The 26,222-nt window shown below is 41.9% G+C and overlaps 1 protein-coding gene across 3 annotated transcripts in view; it reads right to left on the bottom strand.

The window, feature by feature from the left end:
* ahcyl2b (adenosylhomocysteinase like 2b) overlaps nucleotides 1-26,222 on the bottom strand; it is a 66,591-nt gene that overhangs the window by 16,252 nt on the left and 24,117 nt on the right. Inside the window, exons 1-3 of one of the 3 annotated variants that reach the window (XM_049566562.1) lie at nucleotides 14,862-14,882; nucleotides 10,388-10,499; nucleotides 674-817 (exon numbers count right to left, since the gene is read on the bottom strand). Coding sequence is in view for 2 of the 3 variants with exons in the window: in XM_049566560.1 (XP_049422517.1) it covers nucleotides 674-817; nucleotides 10,388-10,499 (256 nt within the window). In the remaining variant the exon portion in view is untranslated. Of the gene's footprint in view, nucleotides 1-673; nucleotides 818-10,387; nucleotides 10,500-14,861; nucleotides 14,883-26,222 lie in introns of those variants that run through there. The other 2 variants (XM_049566560.1, XM_049566561.1) reach the window with 2 other exon arrangements.

The raw sequence follows: 26,222 nt of genomic DNA, 5'->3' as shown, positions 1-26,222 counted from the left end.
CAAACGGACACATGAGTGGATAATCAGCTGGATGATTAAGGAATTCCCATCATTTAATCCTGCTAATACTTCATCGCTAATCCATCGACTCATCCAGCTGAAGGAGTGACTGATGCTGCGTGTGTGTGTAGCCTGCAGGGTTCAGCTGAGTCTCTCTGTATGTTCTATAGAGTAATTAGCAGATGATGGGAGTAATGTGTGTTTATGTGCTGGTTCTTAAATGGTGTTCTCACTTGCAGTGGCAGGGGACATATGGCCACCCATCAGTGTGGAGGAAGCAGCGCCACACACACATAAAAACACTCTCTGAATGTAGTATGCCGTGTTTGTATTACTGCTATCACGGTTAAAATGTAACCTTTGCTACTGACGTGCAGCCACCAACCCTTAAAGGGATAGTTTGGATTTTTTAAAGTGGGGTTGTATGAGGTACTTATCCATAGTCAGTGTATTACCTACGGTAAATGTCTGTCAGCACGTCCCCAGTTTGGAGAAGACGCATGAGTGCTGATAAGGAAGCTAAGCAATGTACTGCTGTGGACAGGATTTGGTAGCAAAACGTATTTTAGCCACCAAAATAATCTGTATCTCACACAACCCCACTTATAAAGATTTGAACTATCCTTTTAAGTTCACCCTTTTTTAAGGTAGCAGTGACATTTTTTTGGTTTACCTTGCTCTGCGATCTCGATCTCTCTGCGTCCAAAGTCGGCCTGTTTGATGTTTTTGATGCAGAAGTCTCCATTGCCCTTTGAGTTCTTCTGCTGTTTGTCCCGAGGAGATGTCTCATCGTCAGAGCTGTCCGTGTATGATGCCGCTATAAAACAAACACAAAGACAACAGTATTGTCAGTATGTCACACACACATACGAGATAAAATATTGACAGAAAAGTCCTGTTGCAATATGAGTAACCCTCAAACAACAAGACATTTGAGGAGGTTTCCTGTAACAACTGGAGGATAACTTACGACAAGTGAAGGTTACGATTGTCAACTTTGAACTGCTTTCTGCTATCTGCTATCCACAACGTTAAAATGATCCAAACATTAACGTAGTAGACTACTGTGCCCTGGACTGCACTGTACTTCTCTGCTATCAGAAACAACAATCGCTCGTACTCGAAACAAGGATATTCGCACTAGTATTCTGACCTCCACAACACTCTGACTATGGTCTGTGTTTATGTCCACATGCCTTTGGCTGTCTACATTGACTACCATGACGTTACAAGCAGGAAAAAAGGCTTGATCCATTAAAAAATCTCCATGAGACCAAGGTTGAGATGTCTACTGATACATTCGGATATGGTGTCTAATGAACTATGAAATCTGACAGACAAATTTTCTCAGATGTGCTAAAGCTGAATTTCATTGAACTGTTTAAAGGTTAAGTTTGGGACGTTGTTTTTTAAAACCTGGACCCTGTTTCCCCCTTGTTTTTGTGTCTAAGTGACTAATGGGAGCAGCAATGTTTGAAATTTGTCCAGTATTAAGCAAGACTGCTGACAGGCTGCAATGTTACCACTTGGGGCATTTGTGCACCATCATGTATGTCCACTAAAAGTGCTTGTTTTTTGCCACTAACAGGCTCAGATTATTATTGTAAGCGTCTGACAATATTATGGAAAGGATCCCGACAGAGACTGAGAGTAAGGTTGTTTTTTTTGTTTCACCAAGAACAGTCTTGAAAATCGCTAAACCCACCAGACTCCATTTAAAAATAGAGTAACTTTATCATGTTAAAACACATCTCAGTCTAAGTCCGCAGGGAAAAAATACAATCACCAACCCTGGTTTGGTTGAAATAAACCCTTAACTCAACAACTTAGATGTGAAAATATGCTGCTTCTATAAATGCTAAAATTACCGTTTATCTAAATGGAGTCCGGTGGGTTTGGCGACATTAACTTCAAAGCCATTTCTGGTTAAATAACAATGGTTTTACTCTTTAACAAAAAGGTCCATCTCTGTAGGGATCCTTTCTATAATGTCGTACGACATGTAAAATAATAATATGAGCCTGTCAGTGGCAAAAAGTGCCAAGAGGCAACAGTTGAATCAACAGGTTCAGCAGACTCTCAGAACTCAACACATGGCTCAACAAAACCTCTGGTCTGAAAGGGATCAATTACATATAACACAGGCATCATTTCAGGGCAGCCGAAAGTACCAATGAACCATTTTTTGGTTCAGTCTTCGACACCCGTCGGCCAGGCCTCAGATGACGCATCCTGACTCACAGCGGCCTCAGCGCCACAAAAACAAAACATCAAAGCCTCAATGTCAGCGTGTTGACAACCAGCTTATGGATCAGTCTCCTAAATCCTCCTCCTGTCACTCTCTCCTCTCCCCTGCCTCACCAATTTCGGGATTCTCTGATAAAATGGAAGCACTAAATTCAGCCCCTGGTCACTGCCACGTCATCTGCCTGCACCCCAGCCAGGCACATTCTGTCATATGAACCTTGCTGACCATAAAGACACAGACACACACACACTTTCCCTCTGACATCTCTAATAATATAAGATCAGAGATTAAGGACGTGGATGTGATGTAAACGGATGCCACTAAGCTGCACTGTCACATCTCAAATCACCATTCAAATCAGCACTAAGTAAATCTGTCTTGCCTCAGTGCAGACATTAGACAAGACGCCCGGGACAGACACAGTCCTTGCCCACTTCTACTACTCCCTATACGCCTCTTCTTCTTCTTTTTCTTCTATCGGACATGGAAAGTCTTCACTAAGACCAGGAGAATGGATCACGCAGCTGCAGTCCTCAGATCTTTACACTGTGGCTTCCTGCGTGTCAAGAATTGAATGTCTGCTCGCTAAATGGGACAAAATACATTTCTAATCTGCTGCTCATTGAGCCGTCCATGGCTCTTGGGTCGTCTGGGACAAGTCTGCTTACAGTCCCCAGTGTCTGGGGAAACTTAATATGGGGAAGTAGCATTCAGTTTGTATGCACGATGTATCTGGAACAAACTCAGAGAATTTGCCCCGACTCAGTTCTTTAAAGTCAGGGCTTAAAATGTTCTGTTTGCCGCTGCATTTTATTAACTTCAACTTTGTTTCATGTCTTGCACTACAAAGTGAGGTTGATTTTACTGTTTAATCTGTTGTATTCTACTGTATCTTATTTTAATCTTTGGGTTTTACTTTGCTTTAATCCTTTTAAATCCTGTTTATGCGTCTTTTCTAATGCCTTATGTTTCTTTTATGCCTTGTCTCAATGCCTTTATATTTTATGTAACGCACTTTAAATAAGGCAAGGCAAACTTATTTGTATGCACCTTTCAACAACAAGGCAGTTCAGAGCTTTAAGGTTTCAAAGTGCAGAACAAACACAATGTGCCTTTGGTTTCTTCACTGTGAATAAAGCCTGTATTTTTCCCAAGCCAGCAATTTGACTTTGGTAGGCCACAGATTCTGCACAGCACAGAGTTTAATTGATTATAAAGCTGTCTGCAAAAGCTCCGGTCTCTTTTTCCAATACCAGACTGCAGTAGAGAGTAAACACCGTACAAATGTGTTTTAACACTTGTACGTAAAAAAAAAAGGAACATGTCACAGAGAGGTATCAGTGCACCTCTGGGAGATATAAACAGTGGTGCCCACAGTATACGGCGGCATACTTAGTAATGAGATGCCTCCATGTCTGGCACCAGCACTGTGTGGTTCCTGTGCTCTAGGCTGACTCACTGCACAGGTGCGGTCCCTCCTGTGTAAAGCACATACATGCTGCCAACATCACTCCCACCAACCCTTTCAAAATGACTGTGGACCAGTACCAGATAATGCTGGGTGCCTCGCCAGCACGGTAACAATACTGAAGTTAAAGAACATCCTGTGCTGTGCCAGGAGGGGAAAGGCTTGAAAAAAAAAGGTAATAATCCATGAGTCTAATGTTTTCTTTTAAAATCTCCCATCCGTACTGACAGGAAGACAGGGTGGGGGAGGGTGTGAGCCGAGGAGATCTTAGGGGTCATGAGGGTTGATGTGCTGATAGTTACAAAGGATACTGGGACAAAGCCAGAGACTGTTCTCTTCAACATTCACAGTGAAGGACTTTAGAAACCTCCAAGAGCCATACCACACAAACTTAATACTTGCTCTCATTTTTAAAGTACTAGCCAGTATGAAGAGTGTTTTTACAAATTCACAATTTTAAATTTAAGGCTAAAATGTTGTGCATTAAGGGACACCTGCTCGAGCTCCTTGTACCTCAACCAAGGTCACCAGATGCTAAGAAATGTTGCATTTTGCATCATCTGGCGCTGGTGGAAAATCGGCAAAGTGTCTCTTTATAAAGAGTACTCGGTTGATTTAGCATTGCACTCCTATAACATTGTTGGACTCAAGGATAAAAATCAATGCAGCACATAGACTGTATTGAATTTACAGCTGAAATACAACACTAAAGCTGCAATACTGATCACGGAAGCTGTGTTAAAATTAATACCTCACTGTTCCAGAGGCAACTTTAAGAAGTATATAAAGAAAATGGTGAAAACCATACAGTATAACTTGGTAAACTTCAGACACATTAGAAACTTTCCTTCTCTGAATGCAGCCAAGATATTAAAGCACGTTATGATCCTTTCACACGTCTTGTTGCATTACATGCTGGGGGGCTGGCTGGTGAAACAGCCTCGAGACCCCTTGAGTCCTTATACCAACAAACCTTGAAAACTTTGGATGAAAAGCCACTGCATTGTCATCACAGTAGGATACTGGAGAAACACAATCTACTGAGCTTTGGAAATTTTAGATGGTTTGGTTAATGGTTTGGCCCCTTCACCATTATGTGACTTGGTAAATACTTGCTCAGGAAGTTCTATAGATCCTCTCTACAAGACTGTGACGCACCATTTTGTCGCACTGCATTTGGGCAATCAGCTTTTTCTGTAAAAGTTACAAATCAGTGGAACACTCTGCCTGATGATGTGCCGAGCTGCAGCTCTATCAGAACTTTCAAAACCAACTTGGAAAAAAAAAAAGAAAAGAAAAAAAAAAACGGTTAAAAGCTGCTCAGCTCTGAACTCACTGACCTTGAAATCTGAACTTCATGACTTGTTGTAAATTTGACAAGCATTCACTTGTGATGTGCTGTTGTGTGCAGCTCTGTATTGTGTGTGTGTGTGTGTGTGTGTGTGTGTGTGTGTGTGTGTACAACCCTATCTTACTGGGCTGTCTTTGTTCTGACCTGCCGAGGGACTGCAGATGCAAATTAGGGCTGAGCTATAATTTGGTATGGTTTTCAACTCTACATGGTCCCTTTTGAATTAAAGAATGATGCAGCAGAGCAACATTGCCTGTGTTCTTGCACGTCACTTTCAAATCAATCAATCAATGCATCAGGTTTTTCGAAAAATCCAGTTAATTAATTCGATACCAGTTAATATAGTCTACGCTTCCAAACCCTCCATAACCAACTCTTATTATCACTCTGCAAAACTCAATACATACAGGGTAAAACTGGCAGCAACCATATGCAACAAAGACGGAGTCTGTGTAGCAGGTAAAAAGAAAAATCATGCCCTGCTTACATAACACTTTGTGTCCATGCCCCATGTTTGGCATTTTGGCTGTCATCATCTTGTTTTCTTAGAGCCAGAAATGATGATATTTGGATGGTCTATGCTACTCTAAATGGAACCATCAGTCACACAATGAGCATCATGCTACATTAAAGCAGTTTTGAAAGTAGCGAAAGAGAGCATGAACTCCATCCATCCATTTTCTAACCGCTTATCCTCTTGAGGGTCGCGGGGGGGCTGGAGCCTATCCCAGCTGACATTGGGCGAGAGGCGGGGTACACCCTGGACAGGTCACCCGACTATCACAGGGTTGACACATGGAGACAGACAACCATTCACACTCACATTCACACCTACGGACAATTAAGTGTCACCAGTTAAGCTATCCCCAAACTGCATGTCTTTGGACTGTGGGAGGAAGCTGGAGTACCTGGAAAAAACCCACGCTGACAAGGGGAGAACATGAACTCCACACAGAAGGTGCTAACCACCACCACCCCACCGTGCCGCCTGAGCATGAACTCAATAGTAAAATATTTATTGAGGTAATAGTGGGGAGTAGTGTCATTTTCTCATTGACTACTATACAATCGGACTTTTTTTGAGTTGCCCACTGCTGACTAATAGAAAAAATGCGGATTTATGTTTAAGCATTGTTTTACTGTTGAGACCCAGAGAGGCAATGTGTTGTACTTGCATACAGTACTGTCGTTTTTATTTCACACAGTCTTCTGCTTAAACTCAAGCCTACATTACCCACAGTGCAATCAGACCGCCAACAGTTCAGGTTAGAGACTTAGGTTTGTTATGCTACTTGTGGCTAATGCAGCCTGGATCCTCAAGCCAAAGAGGTCTGGTCAGCTTCTTTTTATCCCTGAAGACCCACATTTTCTTCATTTTTAAACTTGTAGTCTTCAGCCCCAGTGGACATGAACTCAAGTGACATCACTTAAGGCAATTTGTGATCGCTCCAGAGTCACAAAACGCTTTACACAATATTTTCACATATGCAGTGGCACTCCCCAAGACCTGTAAATGGACCCCGATGTCTAAAATTGGTGGATTTCACCTTTTTAAGTGTAAGAACTACTTTTAAACTTTGGTCATATAAATCTACACTCTATACTCTTCATATTTAACAACTGTATCGATACAATACTGCCATGTAAACTGTTATGTCTTATTTTTCTCATATATCCTCCCAAAACTCAAACATGTTGTATGTATATGTGTCTGTTATGTATCTGCTATGCTCTTCACAGACTCCTTTGTAAGGGGAACCCTTATGACGAGGCTGCTCTTGTGTCTTGAACCTACACAAAAGTGGCCTTGGGAAAAGTACTACTGGTGTGTTGAGTGTGTCCTCTGCACTGTGGGAACCATCAGAGCAATAAGAGGCACTCTGGTGAGGGAATTATGGGAGAAGACAGGGAATCAGCAGAAAGGCGGGACAGAAAAAAGAAAGGGCAGAAAACAGACGGTTCAAAAGGGGAGATAAAAGAGCTGTACAAGTTTCTGAAAATAACCTTAATATTAGCAACACTGACACATTTCACTCAATTACAATTGCAGCTGTTAAGATGTTAAGATAAGGATCCAACACCACGGGGAAAAATGAGCTTGACAAATCACTGCGTAAAATAAATGCAGACTAAGTGCTCTCATCACCATCCCAATATCGAGGAAAGAAAATCCAGATCATTATTTCAGTCATGATCTGACAGCCTCAGGCTGGAGAGGAAGGTTCTTGGGAGGTACGATGATTTAATGAGTCCTGATGTGGTTGCAGGAGTGACGTGAATAAGAGCCGAGAGGAGAGAGGCAAAAAAGAAAAAGGGAAGACAAAGAACGCAGAGCACAAGATGTGTGTTACAGGAGAACTGGAACAAATCCAACTCTCACCTTAGAAAGGGACCCTACACTGAGTGTGCCAATGCTGAACTTAGAGCAGCAAAACAAATACAAAGCTGAATTTAAGAATCAAAATATGAAATATATAAGATTCAAGCAAATATGACTGTGGTCTTGTCTCAAAAACAAAACAACCACAAGGTCATTTTCTCAGCTGACCCTGATTGGCAATACTGGCCTACAAAACATGTGGCGCCTGCACATGTGACGGCAGGAACTCACAGGACCAAACTCATCCTTTCTCAGTAGGTACTGAATAATCTCTATCATTTTTTTAGCACCCCTGACCTGCCCATTACGACTATCCACTAATACTGACTGAAAGTCCATTTGTCCATCTGCCGTCCATCTGTTTGTCCATCATATTCTGCCACTAGAAGCGACGCTGTCCGAGCAGTGCAGATTAATTCATCACGTTAATGGTGTCATTGGAAGATCTGCGGCCTGCGAATGACCCTGACACACAGCGGGACCTCTCAAAGCAGAGTGTTGGGAAATGTTTATACACTGCTTAAGCTGCTTCAAGTTTGAAGGCTCTTTGCGTGGTGATGACAAGACGAGAGGGACAAGGGACAAACAGTAGGCAGGGAAAAGGGGACCAGGATTATTCCTATCAGACTGTGCTCTCTCATCTTGATCCTGTCCCAATATGTTCTTATATCTTTACATATTGGATTAAACAAACATTCACACATTTCTCTCACACCAGTACAGTCATGAATGGGACTGGGGACTCACTTCAGTTTGAACCACACCTAACACTTTGCACCGCTCCCCTCTTTCTTTACCCCAGTCTTCAGCAGACCACCACCAGCTAATCCTCTGACACAGAGCCCCCAGTTTCACATGAACTGCAATGACAGAGTGTGAGAACAGCCCCTTTTACGCGGCCTCTTTTAAGGTGGGAATGTCACACCAGTATGCCACCGTATGAAAAGGTGCAATCTTGGAATGAGGGGACAGAACTGTCTCAACTTCAAGCTGGTAGCGAAGGTACTAACAGCACCAAAACTGTCGGTCTAAAAGGCACAGCCTGCAGAACGGGAGCATGGATGGGACAGGTGTGTAGTTTTGACAATTCATGTGTGTGCAACCCACCATCGGGAGATTTAAAAAGCAGTAAGCAGCAGTTGAGAACTAACTCAAAGAAGAAGAGCAGCAAATGTCCAAAAATTGGGTAGACAATGAGGTCTGGAAGATTCTCACTCTCCGAGGAGAGGATATCAGCCTCCATATAACACAGATGATAAATGATTGTTATTGCCATGTTACTCCTCTGTTATTGTTTATAAAGCGCTAATGACACGTTTGTTATATGTGACACTAGAAGCTGACACTGTTATGTCACGCCCGTCACACCTCATTTGTTTCCAGGATGCCAGCACGCTACCTAAAAATCACACACTGGAGCAGCATGATGCCACTGATGTTTGGCTCTGTGTCAAAATGGGCCTTACAGTGCGATCTCCGTGTAAAAGGGCAAATGACAGCTGTAGAGACAAGGACAGAGGCGAGCTGGGCAGAAATTACCAGCAAGCAAAGAAAACTGATTAAGGCCACATCCACACTAATATGTTTTCATTTTAAAATGGCGTTTTAAAAAGATAATCTCCATACACACAAGTGTTTTAGCAGCATTTCAGAAATAACCTGTCTGCAATGATGCGCATGAAAACTGCACACGTGCTTGCTTGTGTAAAAAGGAAGCAGACTGTCTACTCTGCGGTTGGTTTCTTAGTTACAGAAAATCTTATGGAAATGGCAAAAAGTAAGACCAGAGATTCTTTGCTTGGACTGAAAACTAGGCGAACTGTTACTCTAGGTAATATAGAATAAAATGGTCAAGGCCTTGGCAAACAGATTGGGGTTTGTTACAAAGCAGTGGGGCTGCCCCTTTCTCGTCAGTTTGCAGTGTACTTCTTGGGACGTTTTGATTCCCAGATGTAGCTGCAGAGTGAGCTCCTCTTTTTCACGCTGCTCTCCGCTACAGGCAGCTGTGGACCCAGACCCAGGGTGAATCGGAGTGAGACAGAGCCAGCTACCCAAAGGAGGAGAGGCTGTGCCCAGTCAAGCTCTGCGATAACATTATCTTCGGCCTTCGGCTTAGAGGTGGTGAATTTATGACACAGTCTCTGGCTGTTGTTTGATATCTAATGTCTGCAAAAAGTGTCGCACATTTCTGATCCATAGTTAGCGCGCATTAGCTCGAGAGGCTAACACAAATTGTTTACTGTATGATGTGAACATCTCTGTAACCCTGAACGTCCTGCCGAACTCCATTCAAACTCTCAAACTATGGAAATAAAGGAACGTACAGATGAATATTCATATTTAACAGCCAAATCTGATTTGACTGACATAATTCTAAGTCGGGTACAGCCCTACAGAGCGGTATCGGAAGCATTATCCTTTGCTAGAGGGAGCAATGACAATGGGAGAGGAGTATTCACACAAGAATGAAATCACAAAAGGTATGTAGACCTATCTTTTATATTTTGGCTTGACATGTAAGATGTAAGACCCAATCATGAAGCAGATGTGGGTGTCTGGGTCATCATTTTCAAAAGTCAGGGAAGGATCAGCAGTGTTTTCAGGTCTCCATTTTTGAGGTTCCAAATTGCTGGAGTAGTGTGGATGCTAGGTGTTAATGTAGCAATAGTTATGCATTCTAAAACAAGAATGAACATATTAGTGTGGATGTAGTCTGAGAATGACAGTCAGGGAGACAAGGCGGGAAGTGAACCAGGCAGAGAATACAAACAAGCAAAGAAAAAAAAACAGATTCAGTCAACTACTCTTCCAGATGAAACACTTTCGATATCTCGAGTGTCATAAAAGTCGCAATGGAAACATGTCATAATCACTGGTGTGTCTGATAAGTGGGCTGTTGAGATTGAGCAACAGGAAGAGAATGTGTTTGAGAGCATCTACCTGAGCTGTAGCTGTCTGTGGAGGACTGGGAGATGGAGCGGGACAGGGAGCGCCGGCCGATCTTGGAGGGACGCTTGTTGAACTCCTGTTTCTGGTCTGCGAACTGGATCTGCTGGTGGACAGAGAGCAGAGGGCAGACAGAGATCAGAACTCAATACAGATTTTACAAGGGCATTAATATAGATCACATGAACAAGTGGGCACATGTAAGGTTTCTCATGCTCCTTGGAAACGACCACCAAGGAGTAACACATTAACTCAGGTTATGATGACACTTGAAAATTGATAGCCAGCCATGAAGAGGAAACTTGAACCGTATCTTTAATGAGTCCATGTCATGTTGGGTTTATGTCAGGACAGCTTTTTAAATACACAAAATGTTTTTAGAGATATGAGATAGTAAAAATAAGAGACGGATCGAGTGCACCGCAGTCTTCAGGAAGGAGACCAGCTTTAAGTTCACTCTGACTTTACAAGATAATGGAGACAATGGGGCTTTTATCAAGCGGCGACAAGGCCACTCAGCTGACACAAGGTACAACAGTTCACCCTGGCTAAGTGTAATAGGTGGGAGGTGTTTGGCTACTGTAGTCAGGCCACACACTGACCATGATTCAATTGCTTTGTTAATCTTTCCATTATTACAGAGTCAATAGCTTTGTGCATCATAATCCATGTACTGATAATATAGGACTGTAAATAGCTGACTTGTTCCGACCATAAAACCACACAACATGAACAAAACATGCTGGTGGTGATGTGAGTAGTGCAGCATGAATTTTTGAGGTTTTTATTTTTTCATCTCTGTCTGAGAAAGTGAATGACGCCCACAAATCACAGCAGGTCACTCTGTCAGGAAATGTATTGGCAAGTGAAAGATTTCGCCAATGCCACAGTCCTCTGATGGCAGCGGTGAAAAGCTTTAAAGATCTGACAAAAGGAGCAGGATGAGTCAGAGGCATTCCTCATTCAGTCTCCATCCTCATTCTCCTTGTTGAAAAAGGCCGTCCTTGAGTTCAAAACAAGCAAATATCCCTTTTTTTTTTTTTTTAAATCAGTGAAAAATGACAAAATACCTGACATTCAGACACATTCTCTGAGTGTGTATGCATGTCAGATACCAGGGAGCTGTGTGTGTGGGTGTCACTTACAGTGGTGGAGGAAGTATGCAAGTACAATACAGAAGATGTACTTTGATGGTTATACTATCAAAAATAGCTTATTATTACTCATGCACTAACGTTAAAGTAGGATTTTACTGCTGTAGTTGTAGCAGAAGTAATGATTATTTTCATTATCAGTTATCTGCTGATTATTTTCTCCATTCATCAATTGATGTTTGGTTTACAAAAGTTATGAACATAGTGAGAAATGCTGTTCCAAGTTCCCAGAGCCCAAAGTGCCACATTCACCATGTTTGTTTTGTCCAACCAGTAGTAAAAAATGTTATTAAAAAATAATTAAAACCACTGAATTAACGAAAAAGGAAAAGAAGCAATCTGTGAAATATTTTTGCATGAAAAAGGAAGCATTTAAAAATTATCAAAATTTCAGAGTGCCTCGATTGACTTCCTGTCAATCCTGTTTGTTCCCGTTTTGCACAAGCAGGCAATACAAGGTTTTGATCAACATTTGTATGTACAGAGCAGCCAATCAACTCTCTTTTTTCAAAATTGATGCAATTATTATTATTATTACTATTATTATTATTTTTTATTGACTCGTTCAAAGTTTCGGCTACACTTCCTGTATTTAATGTTGGGTAGTTTAATTTACAAGAAAACCTCATGTTTTGTAAGACTTCCTTATTTTTTTATGCAAAAATTTTTATTTGTAAAGCAACTAGTAACTTATGCTGTCGAATAATTACAGTGAAGTGAAACAGTATAGTTTGACGTGTAGCTACGAAAAGAAAAGACTCAAGTACAAGTACCTCACATTAGTACTTAAGTACAGCACTTGAGTAAATGTACTTAGTTACATTCTACTGCTGTGTTCCCACCAAATGCGAATTCACAAATTCGCTTGTCAAGATTACATACAAAGTCAATGCAAAGACACGATTAGACGCAAATTCGCGCCGGGCAGCGCGATGGACGCGTGTAGCGCGACGCGATGAACACAATGGACGTGATAGAGGCATCTAGCGCAGCGCGATAGACGCGAAATTCGCGACCAACGCCTCATCGCTCAAGTTGAAAATATTGAACTTTTGAGGCGAATTCGCGTGACGCTGTGCCGCGAAAGCCAATCAGCGTTGAGATTCTCCCGTCGTCACTGTCAAAGCACTAAACTGCTACTCACTAGAGACAGATGGACAGACGCTCCGCAGCTGAAATGGAGCGCCTGTAGTTGGTGTCCTGCTGGGAGATCCTGGCGCCAACCCTCACCAACAGGTCCTCAAACTGGGCCCCAGTCAGCCTGAAGTACCGCTGAAAGCGGCTATCATCCAGACGGAGTTCCTGGAGGAGGTGGTGAAACTCACCGGGCTGGATGCGCTTCGGCAGGATAGGTTGAACCCAAAAACGACAGCGTTTGGCCCTCCGACGCATTTGGGACTTCCACAGCAGGTACAAAGCAGTGATGGTGGTTATCTCAGCCATGGTCGTCAGTGGCTACCCGGAGCTATATGATACTACGTGTCTACTCTACAGAGACCGCAACAAAAAGGAGCAGGCTTGGGTGAAAGACACCGAGGAGACTGGTCTACTTGGTAAGTTCTGTAAATATGTGTCTTTAATTAGTTTGCAGAATGGTTGTACTATGAACGTTAGCACTAGCTTAGCTCCAGTTAGCACAGCTGGCTTCCCTGCGCGTCCTTAACGCGTGTCATTCACTCGCGTGAATGACACGCGTTACGCGCGGCACGTTAATCGCGTTTGGTGGGAACACTGCATACCACTGCTCATTCATGCCCAGGGTCTGAGAAATAGCACCTGCCACCTGTAGGGCTGCAACGATTAGTCGACCAATCGATGACTAATCAACCATTAAGATAATCGGTGACTATTTTAGTAGTCAACTAATCGGTTGGAGTCATTTTTCATAGAAAAGTACTATAAAAGTACCCCAAAATACTCTTATTGCAACTTCTTACATTCAAATATCGGCAGCTTTACACACTCTCCCATGACTGAACTAAAACCCTTTGGTGCGAGTACGAAACAATATGACATAATTTTGGGGTTTGGGAGACAGACTGACATTTTTCAACATTTTAACACATTTTTCGATAAAATGATTAGTCGACTAATCGAAGAAATAATCGACAGATTAGTCGACAATGAAAATAATCGTTAGCTGCATCCCTAGCCACCCGCCTAATACAGGTAAATTGTTGGCAGTGGCGAGCACAATTGTCAGGCCATCTATCACTTCGGTTGACAGAGAATGTGCACAACAGAAAGGCACGTGTATTAAAGTTAGGGTATGACTGGATAGAGCTACACATTTGAAAGTCAATAGTCAAATACTAATCAATAACCATCAATAAACAGTCACATGTACATATACAGTATAGATAGACAGTGGCTGCGCTCAGAGTAGAAAGCTGTTGGTGATCAAAGCAGAGGAGAAATAAACAGCAGAGTTATCTCCTATTAGAAAATGTAGGGTTTAAGTTTCAGTTAGCCCATGAATAAACACTGCAGATACCCAAGACCTGAGTTAAATTACTGTTTTGCTTCAAAAGAGTGCATCAGTGACTCATTTTTCTGTGTCTTTGTTTTCCCAGTCTAAATATTCTCTGTTCTAATTAAATTGTACTGACTGTCAGGGCTCCCTCAAAAGCCACTGTGTGATTTGAACACTGGAATTTACCACGCATGAGATCCTTTTTTGTAAACATACTTAACATTACATGACACCTTTCTATAAAGTACATGACCTAAATGTCTTTCCCTCATTTAGCACATAGATTTAAAAGTGACGGATACAATTTCTGATTGGCAGACAAACAAATACAGTGACTGGGAGTGAGAAAAGTTCATTTCAGACCCTCAAACACTCAGCAAATGACACGGGGCAGAGCTGCTGTCCAATCACAAAGAACATGTTGAAATAATCAAACCATTTTCTCATTTCTGTATCCTACTTTTCCTCTCAGTACAGTGACCTCACAACTTAGTGACCCCTGGCTCTAATGCAGACTGGACGCCTTTCCAAGCAGTTATGGAAAGGTCCAGAATGAAATATTACAGCTCTCAGAGAACAATACAATCAACCATATCACACAGAGACAAGCTGTGAAACAGTTTCCTGATAGTGAAATTGCTAAAAAAAAAGCCAACACAAACAACTGTACTATTTGCCTACTTTCACCTCCACTACCAGCCAACTGTTGGCTGCTGCCTTTTTTATCCTGAACCTGATATTCTGAACTTCCAGAAACTGACGTCAGGGCATCACGTCACTACAACCCACTGTAAAGCCAGAGTCATCCATCCACCCCTTCTCGTCTGTCCTTTCCTCTTACCTTTTTCACACAGGGCTCACTGCTTTCCCCATCCTTTTTCTTCTTCAGCATTGCAACATACAGTATGTGTGGGTGTGTGTGATGAAGCTGCGATTATGGCGGGTGTCTGATTCAAGGCCCTTGTGAACTGAGGGGACCTCGCCTTTCAAGGTCTGATCATTTCCCAGGCTACCTCTTCTCCCTCTGCCTCCTTTTAGCCTCCGCTTTCTGGCAATCCAGCCCAAACTGGTCCGACCATGTGCCGGCAAACACAATGCGATGAATTGTTTCCCCTTCCTTTCATTTCTTCCCTCCCTCTCTCCCTCTTTCCTACCTCTGTATTCTTGTTTAATTGTTGATTGTTCAAGAGATTGGGGCCCCTGCTGACCCAGGACGGTTGTGATGTGTAACATTTGGACTGCGCATTAAGGAAAGTGATGGAAAAATGAAAAATTAATTGCTCAAAATCTAGGGTGAGACTCCATGGAATTATGAGAGAGGTATCCCAAACTGTAGCACGAAAAAACAAACTTGTTATCTAAATGACTTTGTATCCAAAAGCGTCCTGAGACCTTGCCAATGATACAAAATTTAATACACAAAAACACTAATTAATCAAGCCACAATACACAAAAGGGAACAGTAAACCTAAAAAAAACAAGGTAACTATAGCAACGATTGCAGCTCTGTGAGGTTTTACTCATACTACAAACAAGTTTGAAGATGATGAAAAATAATTGATGCTCCTTGTAAAAGGCGACTGTCATACAACTGCAGGATAAAACTCATTTAGGAGTGCAGCTGAAGGTGCTTATAACCCTGACCCCTATAACAGGCTATAATGGGGCTATTGGTCTCTTCAGGTTTATCGGATGGAGGTTAGATGAGGGGTTTTAGGAGCTCAGAGTTGCTGTGAATGGGTTGAGGGTCATTTTGGGAGCTCAGGAGCAGGGGATACAGGGGATTATGATACGTTTTTTAGGACAAGATTATCACAGGTTAGCTCAGGCCTCAGAACAGGGGGTACTGCCAGAGAGAATGACACAGTGGTTTGCTTATTGCTCTCGCTCTTTGGGGCATTTCTTAAAGTACTACTCTGCACATATTACATACAAATGTACTTGTAATAACATAAGATTTAACTTATACAGGGTTCCTATTGCTCAAGACAAATAGATTTAGGACTTTTTAAGACTTTTTTAAAGGTCCAGTGTGCAGGATTTAGTGGCATCTAGTGGTGAGGTTGCAGATTTCAACTGACTGAAACATCTCCGACGTGCCAAGCGTGTAGGCCGATGTGACAGTGACGATGAGTGAGTGTTTGGTTTGTCTCTTCTAGGCCACTGTAGAAACAACATAGCAGACTGGAAGGGGACCTGCAGACCAGTTATGAATGCTGTATACCATTTCTGCCAATGGATGCCCCTAAATCCTACACAACGGACCTTTAAAGCCACTCCTAATAAACTTTAAGACCAGTTTTCTAAGAACCAAAACTGGACATCATCTGTTACATCAGTTACTTAGAGTTAGGGACAACATTTACCCAAATGTCTATTGTTACATAAAACATTTCTTTTAGATTTTTTTATCCATCCAGGCTTGGCAGAGACAAGGGTAGAACTGTACTGGGAGATACCTGGCATTTGCTGGCAGGTTTCCTTTGAGATTTTGTGTTTCTCAGCTCTGCATGTGGGATTTTACTGCCTCGAATCAAATTGTGCAGAGTTTGAAAAACTTTTGGTATAAAATACACTTGAGTCTTGTATGCGTTGCCTTGTAGCGGTTTTAGCCATGTCACAAAATCTGGATTCTCTGCTCTGAGCAACCCCGCCTGGAAACAAAGGCCTTGTTTCTACCAGACAGTCTAGTTCAGTTCAATTTGTTTCACATTAAAACTGTAATTTTTTGCATTTCCATTGTCAAAAGTTGTGGATGGTACCAAAAGAACTGTTCCATTCCGTCCCGTTCTTTCGTTACTCCTACCTAGCACACTGATCCGATTCTAAAAAGTGGAGCTTGAGGTCCATTAACTGGTCAAGAGAGAATCATCACTCTTGCTCTACAAGGGCTTGATGCAAAAACCTGCTATTTTTAAATATCCCATTATTGAGACACATCAACACTGAAAAGGTTGGCGCGCAATTCCATCCTGTGAAGGTTCAACAAGATGCAGACATTTCTCTGCATCGCCAGTGAAGAGGAAATAAAGCGAGAGCTGGATGGAGCAGTGAGTAACAGTAACCCCACCTACAGTGAAACCTTGAACAGATCTAAGGTTTAGGTACATGTGCATATGGGATACCTACCAGTTCTGGGTGTACTGTACCAAAAGTGTTCTGTGAAAATGTGGCTAAAACATGAGTGTTGTTGGCTCTGCTATCCTGATTTGCACGACATTAATGTAAGAGGCATTCAGCAAATTATTTAAAAAAAAACAGATGCTACCAATTATTCTAAAATTTAACAATATAACATGAGAAAAAAAAGGACGATTCATAAAATCCAACTTTCCATGTATTAGAAGACTTTCTAAAGCTTTATTTAAGACATTTTAATACCAATTAAGGCCTTATTAATATATTAATGAATCCAGTGCCTTTAAAGATATTTTAAGGATCTGCAAGAATTCTGTTTTATTCTGTAGCTGGTCCTTGGCAAGCAAAAACATTTTCAGATTCATTAATATTACATATTATATAAAAGTTAGAAGAAATGATGGTGCAAATTTCTTCCCTTCACATATAACAGGCCAGAGATCTCTTAATTAATTTCAAGGCAAATGAGCCGATGTTCTTACTCACAGCCGCTTAATAAAACCCGCCAGCCAAATGCTGGTCAGCTGTTCCTGCAGCTTACTGCCCTGCTCAGGGTCTCTCTGTATCTATGAATGAAGTGTGTCGTATTATGAGTGCTTATATGCTGATATATGGAAAAATAAGATAACTACTAGACATGTGTTTATCAAATCTGGATGACCTAAGCTGACATTACAAACATGACTTTATAGTAACCTGACATGACAGAGCCTCGCAGAGAGACTCATTATGTCTTATGTAAGAAAGCCACTGAGGACAACTAACAGAGGCAGCAACACTCTGCTCCTGTACTAGTACACTGAATAGGTCTATATGACTCGATAACACATAAAAAGCTTATTTTCCAAAACACTGGCTGCTATTCTGGAAAAGCCATTACGTGGATTTCATTCAATTTGTCTAAAATTTAGAGAGCAGCTGGGGGCAGAAATGTCATTATGACAACCCAAAGCCTCCTGATACTTACAACACAACTGCGTTTGAATTTCTTTCATCCCTTGTTTTACATTAAAAACACTGAGGCAAATATTTTCAGAGACAAGAAACATATTTTGGGCTGAACAAACAATGAGTTTTTTTCCTTTAAATCAACTACAAGACATAAAATAGACTTTTTAAATCTCTGTCAGTCTCTCTCCTGCATCCTTTTTCCACCACAGTGACATTTACGATCCTCAACCCTTCTCGTGGCCTCTCTAACCTCACAGTGAACTCCTTTACATTATGGATGGTGACTGATTGGGAACCTAATGACATGTGAATAATGAATGTTAACTCAATACTGGGACACATGGGAGCTCACCAAAGACTGCCACATTCCACTCATCTGTGTATGTGTCCCACAGCTAAGTTGGACCGCAGGGTGCCAAAAGGTTGTGTTGCTAAAACCTGGTTTTCTACTGGCAGAAAAACACAGTAGTAGTGACCAGGATCCATTTGCAACACATCAGAGGAGATATGGGATACTGAGAGTGAAGCCAGATGTGGGTAATCCCACTGAGTTGGACTGTGATGGTTGGCAAAGATGACTCGGACAGCATGTTCACACTTGTTTTGACGCTAGTAGTCTTATACAAATGCATGTGCACAACACAGATAATAGTTCCTAATGTTGCTAAGCAACTATTACACTTTTGCCAGACTCTAGTACTGTGCTAAAAACAAAAATAAGAAAATACCCAGTCTTGCATTTCCTTTGCCTGAACACTGAATAAGCAGTTTCACAGTACAAGTCAGTGTTTCTCTGATGCTGTTTGACTCACTGCAGATGGGCCGCTAGCCCAGCACCTGCTAATGTGTGCTCACCTATTTTCTCTGATAACTTAAGATCCAGACGTTCAGGAGGTTTTTTACCAGGAGCTGAATTATCCACAGAGGACTCTTCATCTCCAAAACAAACAGACCCAGTAATTTAAACTGGTAGAAACACTGAATAAGGCAGTTTCACTTCCAAAAAATAGTGTTTATCCAATACTGCTTGTCACCAAGGGGCTTTTAACTACGTTGGCTGACGTAAAACACTAATGGCCATTTCTAGAGCCAGTGTTTGGATTGACCATTCTGAGCTACTGTAGAAACGTGGCAGTGCAACATTGTAGTCACTGTGGACGAGGACCAGCTCCTAAGTAGATATAAAGGGCTCATTCTAAGGTAACAAAAAACACGTTGATTCTTAGCTTCAGATGATTATGCGCTAAAGAAAATAAACGTCCTACACACTGGACCTTTAAATCAACCAGCCAAAGCAAAAGGGAGCAGGAAGGGGGAAGAGGCCATAGCGATAAAGCAGCAGCTAGGAGTATGGTGGAAGCTCACCATAGTATACATCATGAGCATGCGTCAACAACATTTGTGTAGTTACTCTCACTGCCAGAGGGGGGAGACAAAAGTTCAGCACTCCAGCTTTAACTAATAATTTATGCCCATTTAACACCACCTAGAAGCCATAGGAGCAGCACCCATGCCAGAGCAAATGCATATCTGACCTCAGAGAGCACAAGCACACAGACACAGACATACATACAGGCTTTGTGTTCCACCGCTTATCTAACTCATGACACTATACGGTGACATCTATCACCATAAAATGCTTGATAATCTAAATCGTGGCCCCCGCCATGACCGGCATGAACTCTTCTGCCCCCCTGACCACGGTCAACAAGCTAGCGGAACGCCATGAGATCTGCGGTGCAGGGCATGTAGAACGTCTGGGCCGGGTCTGGTGAAACAACAGAAACCCCCTCTGGGAGAGAGACAAGGAAAACAAACAGGCGCAGATGTACTGTAGCAGCAAATGTGATGAGATATGATACTGTACGGTTTCACCACAGCCATTTAGTGCAGAGACAGCTCATCCTGATGAACTGACAACGTAGAACTATCAGCAGTTGTAGGCACATATAAATCATGCTAGAGTATAGTTTGTTAACAGCTGTAGCTTCTCCTATGTATTAACACTGTGTTTTATATCACTGAACAAATTATAAATGTAACACTAATGTTTTTGATCTCATTTTTCATGAGTTGAAATACAAGATCGGATACTTTTTCTTTGCAAACAAAAGGCTTAGTTCTCTCAAATTTTGTTCATGAATTTGTTTAAATCTATGTTATTGAGCCCTTTGCCAACATAATCCATAATCGTCCACCTGACAGGTGGGGCATATCAAAATATTTCACTATCATAAGCTGTCTCAAATGCTTTTTCTGTGAATTTGGCAGTACATCCAACCAGCTTCACAACTACAGACCACCATGTGTAACCACACCAGCTCAGGACCTCAAGGTCCATCTTCAACCACAAGATCATCTGATACTGGCCACCTGAACAGCTGATGCAGCAGCTTTTTATTTTTTTTTTTATTTTTTTTTATATTTTTGGTCATTGAATATGGTCATAAATTGTCTGTTTATTCACTAACCTACACTTATGGGTGTCCACAAAGTAAAGAGTTACCGAAAAATGTCATAGTGTCACAAAATAAACCCTTTAAAAGGTTTTTCCTGTGTGTGCAGAACAACTAACAGCAGAGGAACAAAGGAAGTTCTGACAGATCTATGAACTCCTTTTAACAAAGTTGGATATCCATTGACAAAACAAACAAACCAGTAAAAACTAAAAACCATTAGCCATATGTATTACATAACTGCAAGAGCCTCCAGTATTAATGACCTGAGCACCACCACCATGAACACGAAGCATTACCTTGTACTTAGATTCTCGGCTCCTCTCCATCGTCTTGAGACCCATCAGGTTACACACTCTTCTCATTTCCTTTTCAGCCAAATTCAATCATAAAATCTGATTCAAAATTTGCAGGTGTGCAAATGCTTCAGTGACAACCATATAACACACAAAAACAATTCTCTCTGCTCATACTGTACCCTCACTAAGAGGCAGAGAGAACAAAATATTAACTACAGACGCTGAGGCAAAAACAATGCAAGGTGGGTGGATTTGGTTACAGGTAGTGTTGCGTTTATGTGTGAAACCTGAATCTTGTATGGCAAAGAGGAGGCATGCAGTCTTTTGTAAGAAGATTACCTCAGAAATACCTTCATCTTTACATAAAGACGCAAATATGCCAAGGTGAGATCAACAACAACAAACGGCTGCAGGCCAACTTCAGGCTAAAAGCTTGGATTTAGTCATTAAGGGTGTCTGTTCTTAATAAGGGATCAATGTAAGTCCCTTCTCTCTTCTACACAGCAGCTTTATTTATTCCAATCACACAAAACCCTAATAGTTTTCTACACAAGAACAATGCTCATATGAAGTGCAAAATGCCGAGCCCCCTCTGCATTTCAGCTGCACTCAATCAGCCTTTGGCAGGACTCCAAGAGGAAAAAAAATATGTACTAAAATGTTTCCAAGTCTTTGCAAGCAAAATGAAACCCAGAGGCTGTCTAAAATCTCGGAAGATTAGTTTGAGGTTTGGCCAAACATCAGCAGTGAATGATGTCTTGAAATAGTTGTACAGTACGTCCGATATCATGACTTTCAGTTAACGGAAACAAGACTACAGCAGAGTTTGAGTTGGATGTCACCTGTGACGTCACTGATTGATGAGCCAGCTCTATCAATACACATTAGTAAATTAAATAGACACAGGCCCGAAATCACACACATTCTTTGGCTTGTGTTTAACCAGGGAGAGTTGAATGAGCATGACTACTCTTTTCCCAGCAAAATCTGCAACATACTGTCATACGGAAAACACTTGTGAAGGCTAGTAATATGAAAGTGAGCGGTTCTGTTGAGGTTTGGGGTGAGCATGAGAGCAAATTTACATCTAAAACCATCGACAAGTCAACTGAATAACAATGCAATGTTCTGCTGGGAAACCTTGGGTCCGGCAATTCATGTGGATGCCAGCTGACATGCAACACTTATTCAAACACTGTTGCAGACCAACCCCTTATAGCAACAACACACCCTGATGGCAGTGCCACCCCAGAAGGCCAATGTGCACTGCCACACTGCTAAAAGTGCACAGGACATCAATCTGACCTCAAATTTTTAAGATCCCATTCCGATTGAATATCGATCAGATATGCCGGTAGCCTAGAGGGATATTTTGAGTCCTGTAGGTTGCAAGCTAGGGCCTCCATGGATCAGAATTGTTGTGGCAAGTCCGGCAGATGTTCGATTGGACTAGGATCTGGGGAATTCGGAGGCCGGGTCAATGCCTTGAACTCTTTGTCACCTTCATCTAGCCATTGCTGAACAGTTTTTTGGGTGTGGCAGGGCACGTTGTTCTGTTGGGTAGGCTACAGCCATCTGTAGGTGCCACTGCCATGAGGGGGAGGAAACTTGGTTTACAATGGCAATTGGTTGGGTGGTGCGTGTCAAGTGGCATCCACATGAATGCCAGGACCCAAGGTTTCCCAGCAAAACATTGCATTGTAACAACACGATGAATGTTACTCACTTCACCTTTCAATGGTTTTAATGTTGTGGCTGGTGTATAGTATTTACGGTTTTTCTTTATTTTTTATGGTTGGAAACTGAATATCTTTTGGTTTTGGACTTTTAGCTGAGGAAAATAAGCAATCTGAAAACAGTGACTCAGGGCATGGCAATGGGATGTGAGTTGCAGCCCTATAGAGGATAACAGGCAAAGAGTAACTAATTAAATGTGCACTACTCATCATTCTATCTTTTCTTTGTTTTTCCTCCCGTTAGGATTCTTGCTGGAGACCAACAAGCTCCTTCCCCTGCATTACATGCCATCAGCCAAATGTTCAACATATAATGAAGGCTTCATCATGATGCTGAAATTGGTTGCGACACAGCACTGCATGTGTGCAAAGTGTGTGTACTCAGCTGTAACTACAAGCTGGTATGCAATGCTACAGGCATACAGCAATGTCTTTACAGCTGTATTGTCTGCAGGGTGTCCATACAAACTAATGTGAAAATTCCCTCCTTCAAGTTTCTGCAGAAGACCTGAGCATTTTGGTTTCTCAAAATAAAGTACCCAACTGATTCATATCGTTGTATGTAAGCCTTTTCTGTGCTTACACAGCTTTTATTTAAGTCAATCCATACCTGAAGAAATTCATCTTCTGTTTGTTTCCACACTTATTTCAGAAGGAACCCAATCCTAATCAAACACAACGGGGTCATGGGATGAAGACCCCTGCAGCAACCCAACACTGGGCATCTAATGCAGTCAGCTGGGTCTGAGGTCCACACATGAAAACATGTCACTATTGACATTCAGTTACGAAACTGTCTTGTCTTTGTGACTTCCCCGGGAAGAGCACCGAGACTCTGAAGCCAATCTGACATAGTGGCCAAACCGTGTGATTACAATTCCCAGATATGTCAAATGATACCATTGGGCCCAGTAGCATTTTTCCCCCCATAGACATACAGTGTGAAAGAGAAATCCGTTTTTAGGTACATCAGCTTCCCAATTAGACAGCTCTTATTTAAATCTCTACATCCTAAAAGTTGTTAACTTTACTAGTAGCCGAATTCAGAGTTATTTTCCTTCTGTCATTCATGTGAGTGAACCAGAGACTGAGCAGTTGGGAGGCGGGATTAAAGGAAACACTTGTACACTTGCTCTGTGGACCAACGGATGCAGAACATCTGGGTAAATCTATACCCTGAAATCAAACTTTTTTGGCATCATGCACCACCGAGTACCTTTCATAGAAATGAATGGGGTTCCGCCTCCAATGCTGTATCCTGTTCCCTTTTTTCATCCATGAATTTAAGCCTAAAATGCTAACTATAATGAATACATCAAACTTTGCAATAAACAGTTGATTTCTTTCATGTTTCTTTGTGCAGTCGCCACAAATTAAAAACCTTATCTGCAGCCAGTAATGACACTAACTGTGAGAGTAGTTCTCAGAACAACAAAGCATGCCTCATAAAACTGCACATACACTAGATGAATTTATCATCTGATTTAAAATGAATGTTTATCATTACCCTACCTGAATATTCTACAGGCTTGAAGCCTCGAGGGAGATAATAACTGTGTCGCTTGTATACAGATTGCCATGATTACCGTGTTGAGAAACCATAAGGGAGCAACAGACAGCAGCACACTTGGGGTTACAGAATCACTCAGGAGGTTGCTGCTGACGAGCTCTCGTGAAGCGCTAATGTACTAGAAAGAAAATAGAAATTTGATGATGTTCATAAAATGGCCAGCTTGCGATGGCTTCATCTGCTGTGACGCATGCAAACTAAAATAATGTGAACACTGCCTTAAATTGTTCAGCTCTCCACTACACAACATCACCTTGAACTGGTCAACAAGGTCATGAGCTTAGTAATGTCTTCCTGCATGTTTCCTCTGGCTTACATGTTTCTGATTCATTTCTCTGTTTACATCGTGCTCTGTGCTCACTTGTATTCATTTCATCTAAGCTCAAGGCTGAGGTTTTGTGCTTGCATTACGACACAAAGCAGGAGCTGACAAGGCAGTGATTCCTCCCGTTTCACAGGAAGCTCATTTATCAGCTCTTCCATCTGGTGCCAAATGTCACTGTACAGTATAAACAGACACTGCACTAATATACAGATATTTGTATGCGGTGTCATGTTCGACAACAGTTTGAATTTTTGAGCGATTGTTCCCTAGCATAAAATAAATGAGGAAATGAGAGAGGAATGTCCCGGTAAACTGAGGACAAGAGAGAAGAGCCAGAGTGTTAATATAATGAGGACATAAAGACTCGAGCCCTGACACTCATCATTAAATCATATTAAAAAAAAAAAAAAAACCTCATTCACACCTCAATGCAGCCTTTCAAGCTGCAAGACATCCATAATTACTGCCCTGAAGACTCAAAATCACGCATCAACTCAGACAGCTGTCTACTGTTTCCACACCTCCACCTCAAAGAGCTGCCACAGAGCATCGAAGGCCACATCATTCAACCCCCTTCCATTCCAAACCAAAGAGCCATTGTCCACAGAGACAAAACTGAATGTGAGAAACCCTGTATTTGTCTTTGTGTATGAGATATTGAGACCCCATGTGCAGTGAAATGGAGCCTCTTCTGACTGACATGTGATTGTGTGTGTGTTTCTCTGATTGAGAAAACTCTGCCAGCAGCTGTGATCCTTCCATTATAGCAGTAAAGCCTTTTTCTAGTGAATTCAATTTGAACGAACAAGGGTATCCCTGTGTTGTTTTCTACCTCTGTTCAACTGTTAAAGCTTTCTACAAGGTCAAGATGAGTCTCCGTAAAGCAAGGTTGGTAGGACTAGGGATGGCAGTGGTTAATCATTAATCATTAACCATGAGAATATTTCCGACCGCTTGTGTGCGTTGGCCTATATGTCAGTTTTGCAACTCTTCAGTTTATTGCACTTGTGCACCATGAGCGCATTTGCATTTCCTAGGATAGCAAAGGAATGGCCCGCCTTACTCTGCCTTTGAATGGTCAACCCTTACATTCTTACTCCAACCATATCCAATCTTACTTCTCTTGTCTAAACCTAGCAGTTTAACCAACGAAGGCAACAAATAGTAGCAAATCACAGGGAGAGTAGGGCGGGTCATTCCTAACCCAAACCCTTTGCGAATCCTAGAACAGCAAAGGCTACTCTGCATCTGATTGGCATACCCTGACATTCTCACCCTAACCCTGACCAATCCCACTCCTCTTGCCTAAACCTAACCAATCCAACCAACGAAGGAAACAAGTGCTCACCAATCAGAGGCTTAAACCCCCTTTAGCACTGTTAGCAGTGTCAGCACAGCAAGTGGTATTAGCATACTTAACAATGCTAAATGAGTTTTGCAGCTCAAAATGACACTGCATACTCACCAGCACTATCCAGGGGGAGACTGTAGGGTAGCCAACATGGTTCCACATCAACCACCAGCCATCATGAATAAGAAGCTGTACTAGCTAGCTCCCACCCCACTGGAGTGGTGCATAGTGGAGAGCAGCCAAGGCTAGCTAACCAGTGGAGAATCAAGGGTGGGCAGTGGGCACTGTGTTTCTGTATGGTAACATGGCTCGTTGGCTGTCTGTTAACAACAGACCAACGAAAAATAAAAGGAAAGACATTTACAACAAAACATTA

The sequence above is a fragment of the Epinephelus fuscoguttatus genome, linkage group LG22 (genome assembly GCF_011397635.1).
Source record: "Epinephelus fuscoguttatus linkage group LG22, E.fuscoguttatus.final_Chr_v1".
Lineage (NCBI taxonomy): Eukaryota > Metazoa > Chordata > Actinopteri > Perciformes > Serranidae > Epinephelus > Epinephelus fuscoguttatus.
This window is presented reverse-complemented; position numbering and strand designations above follow the sequence as displayed.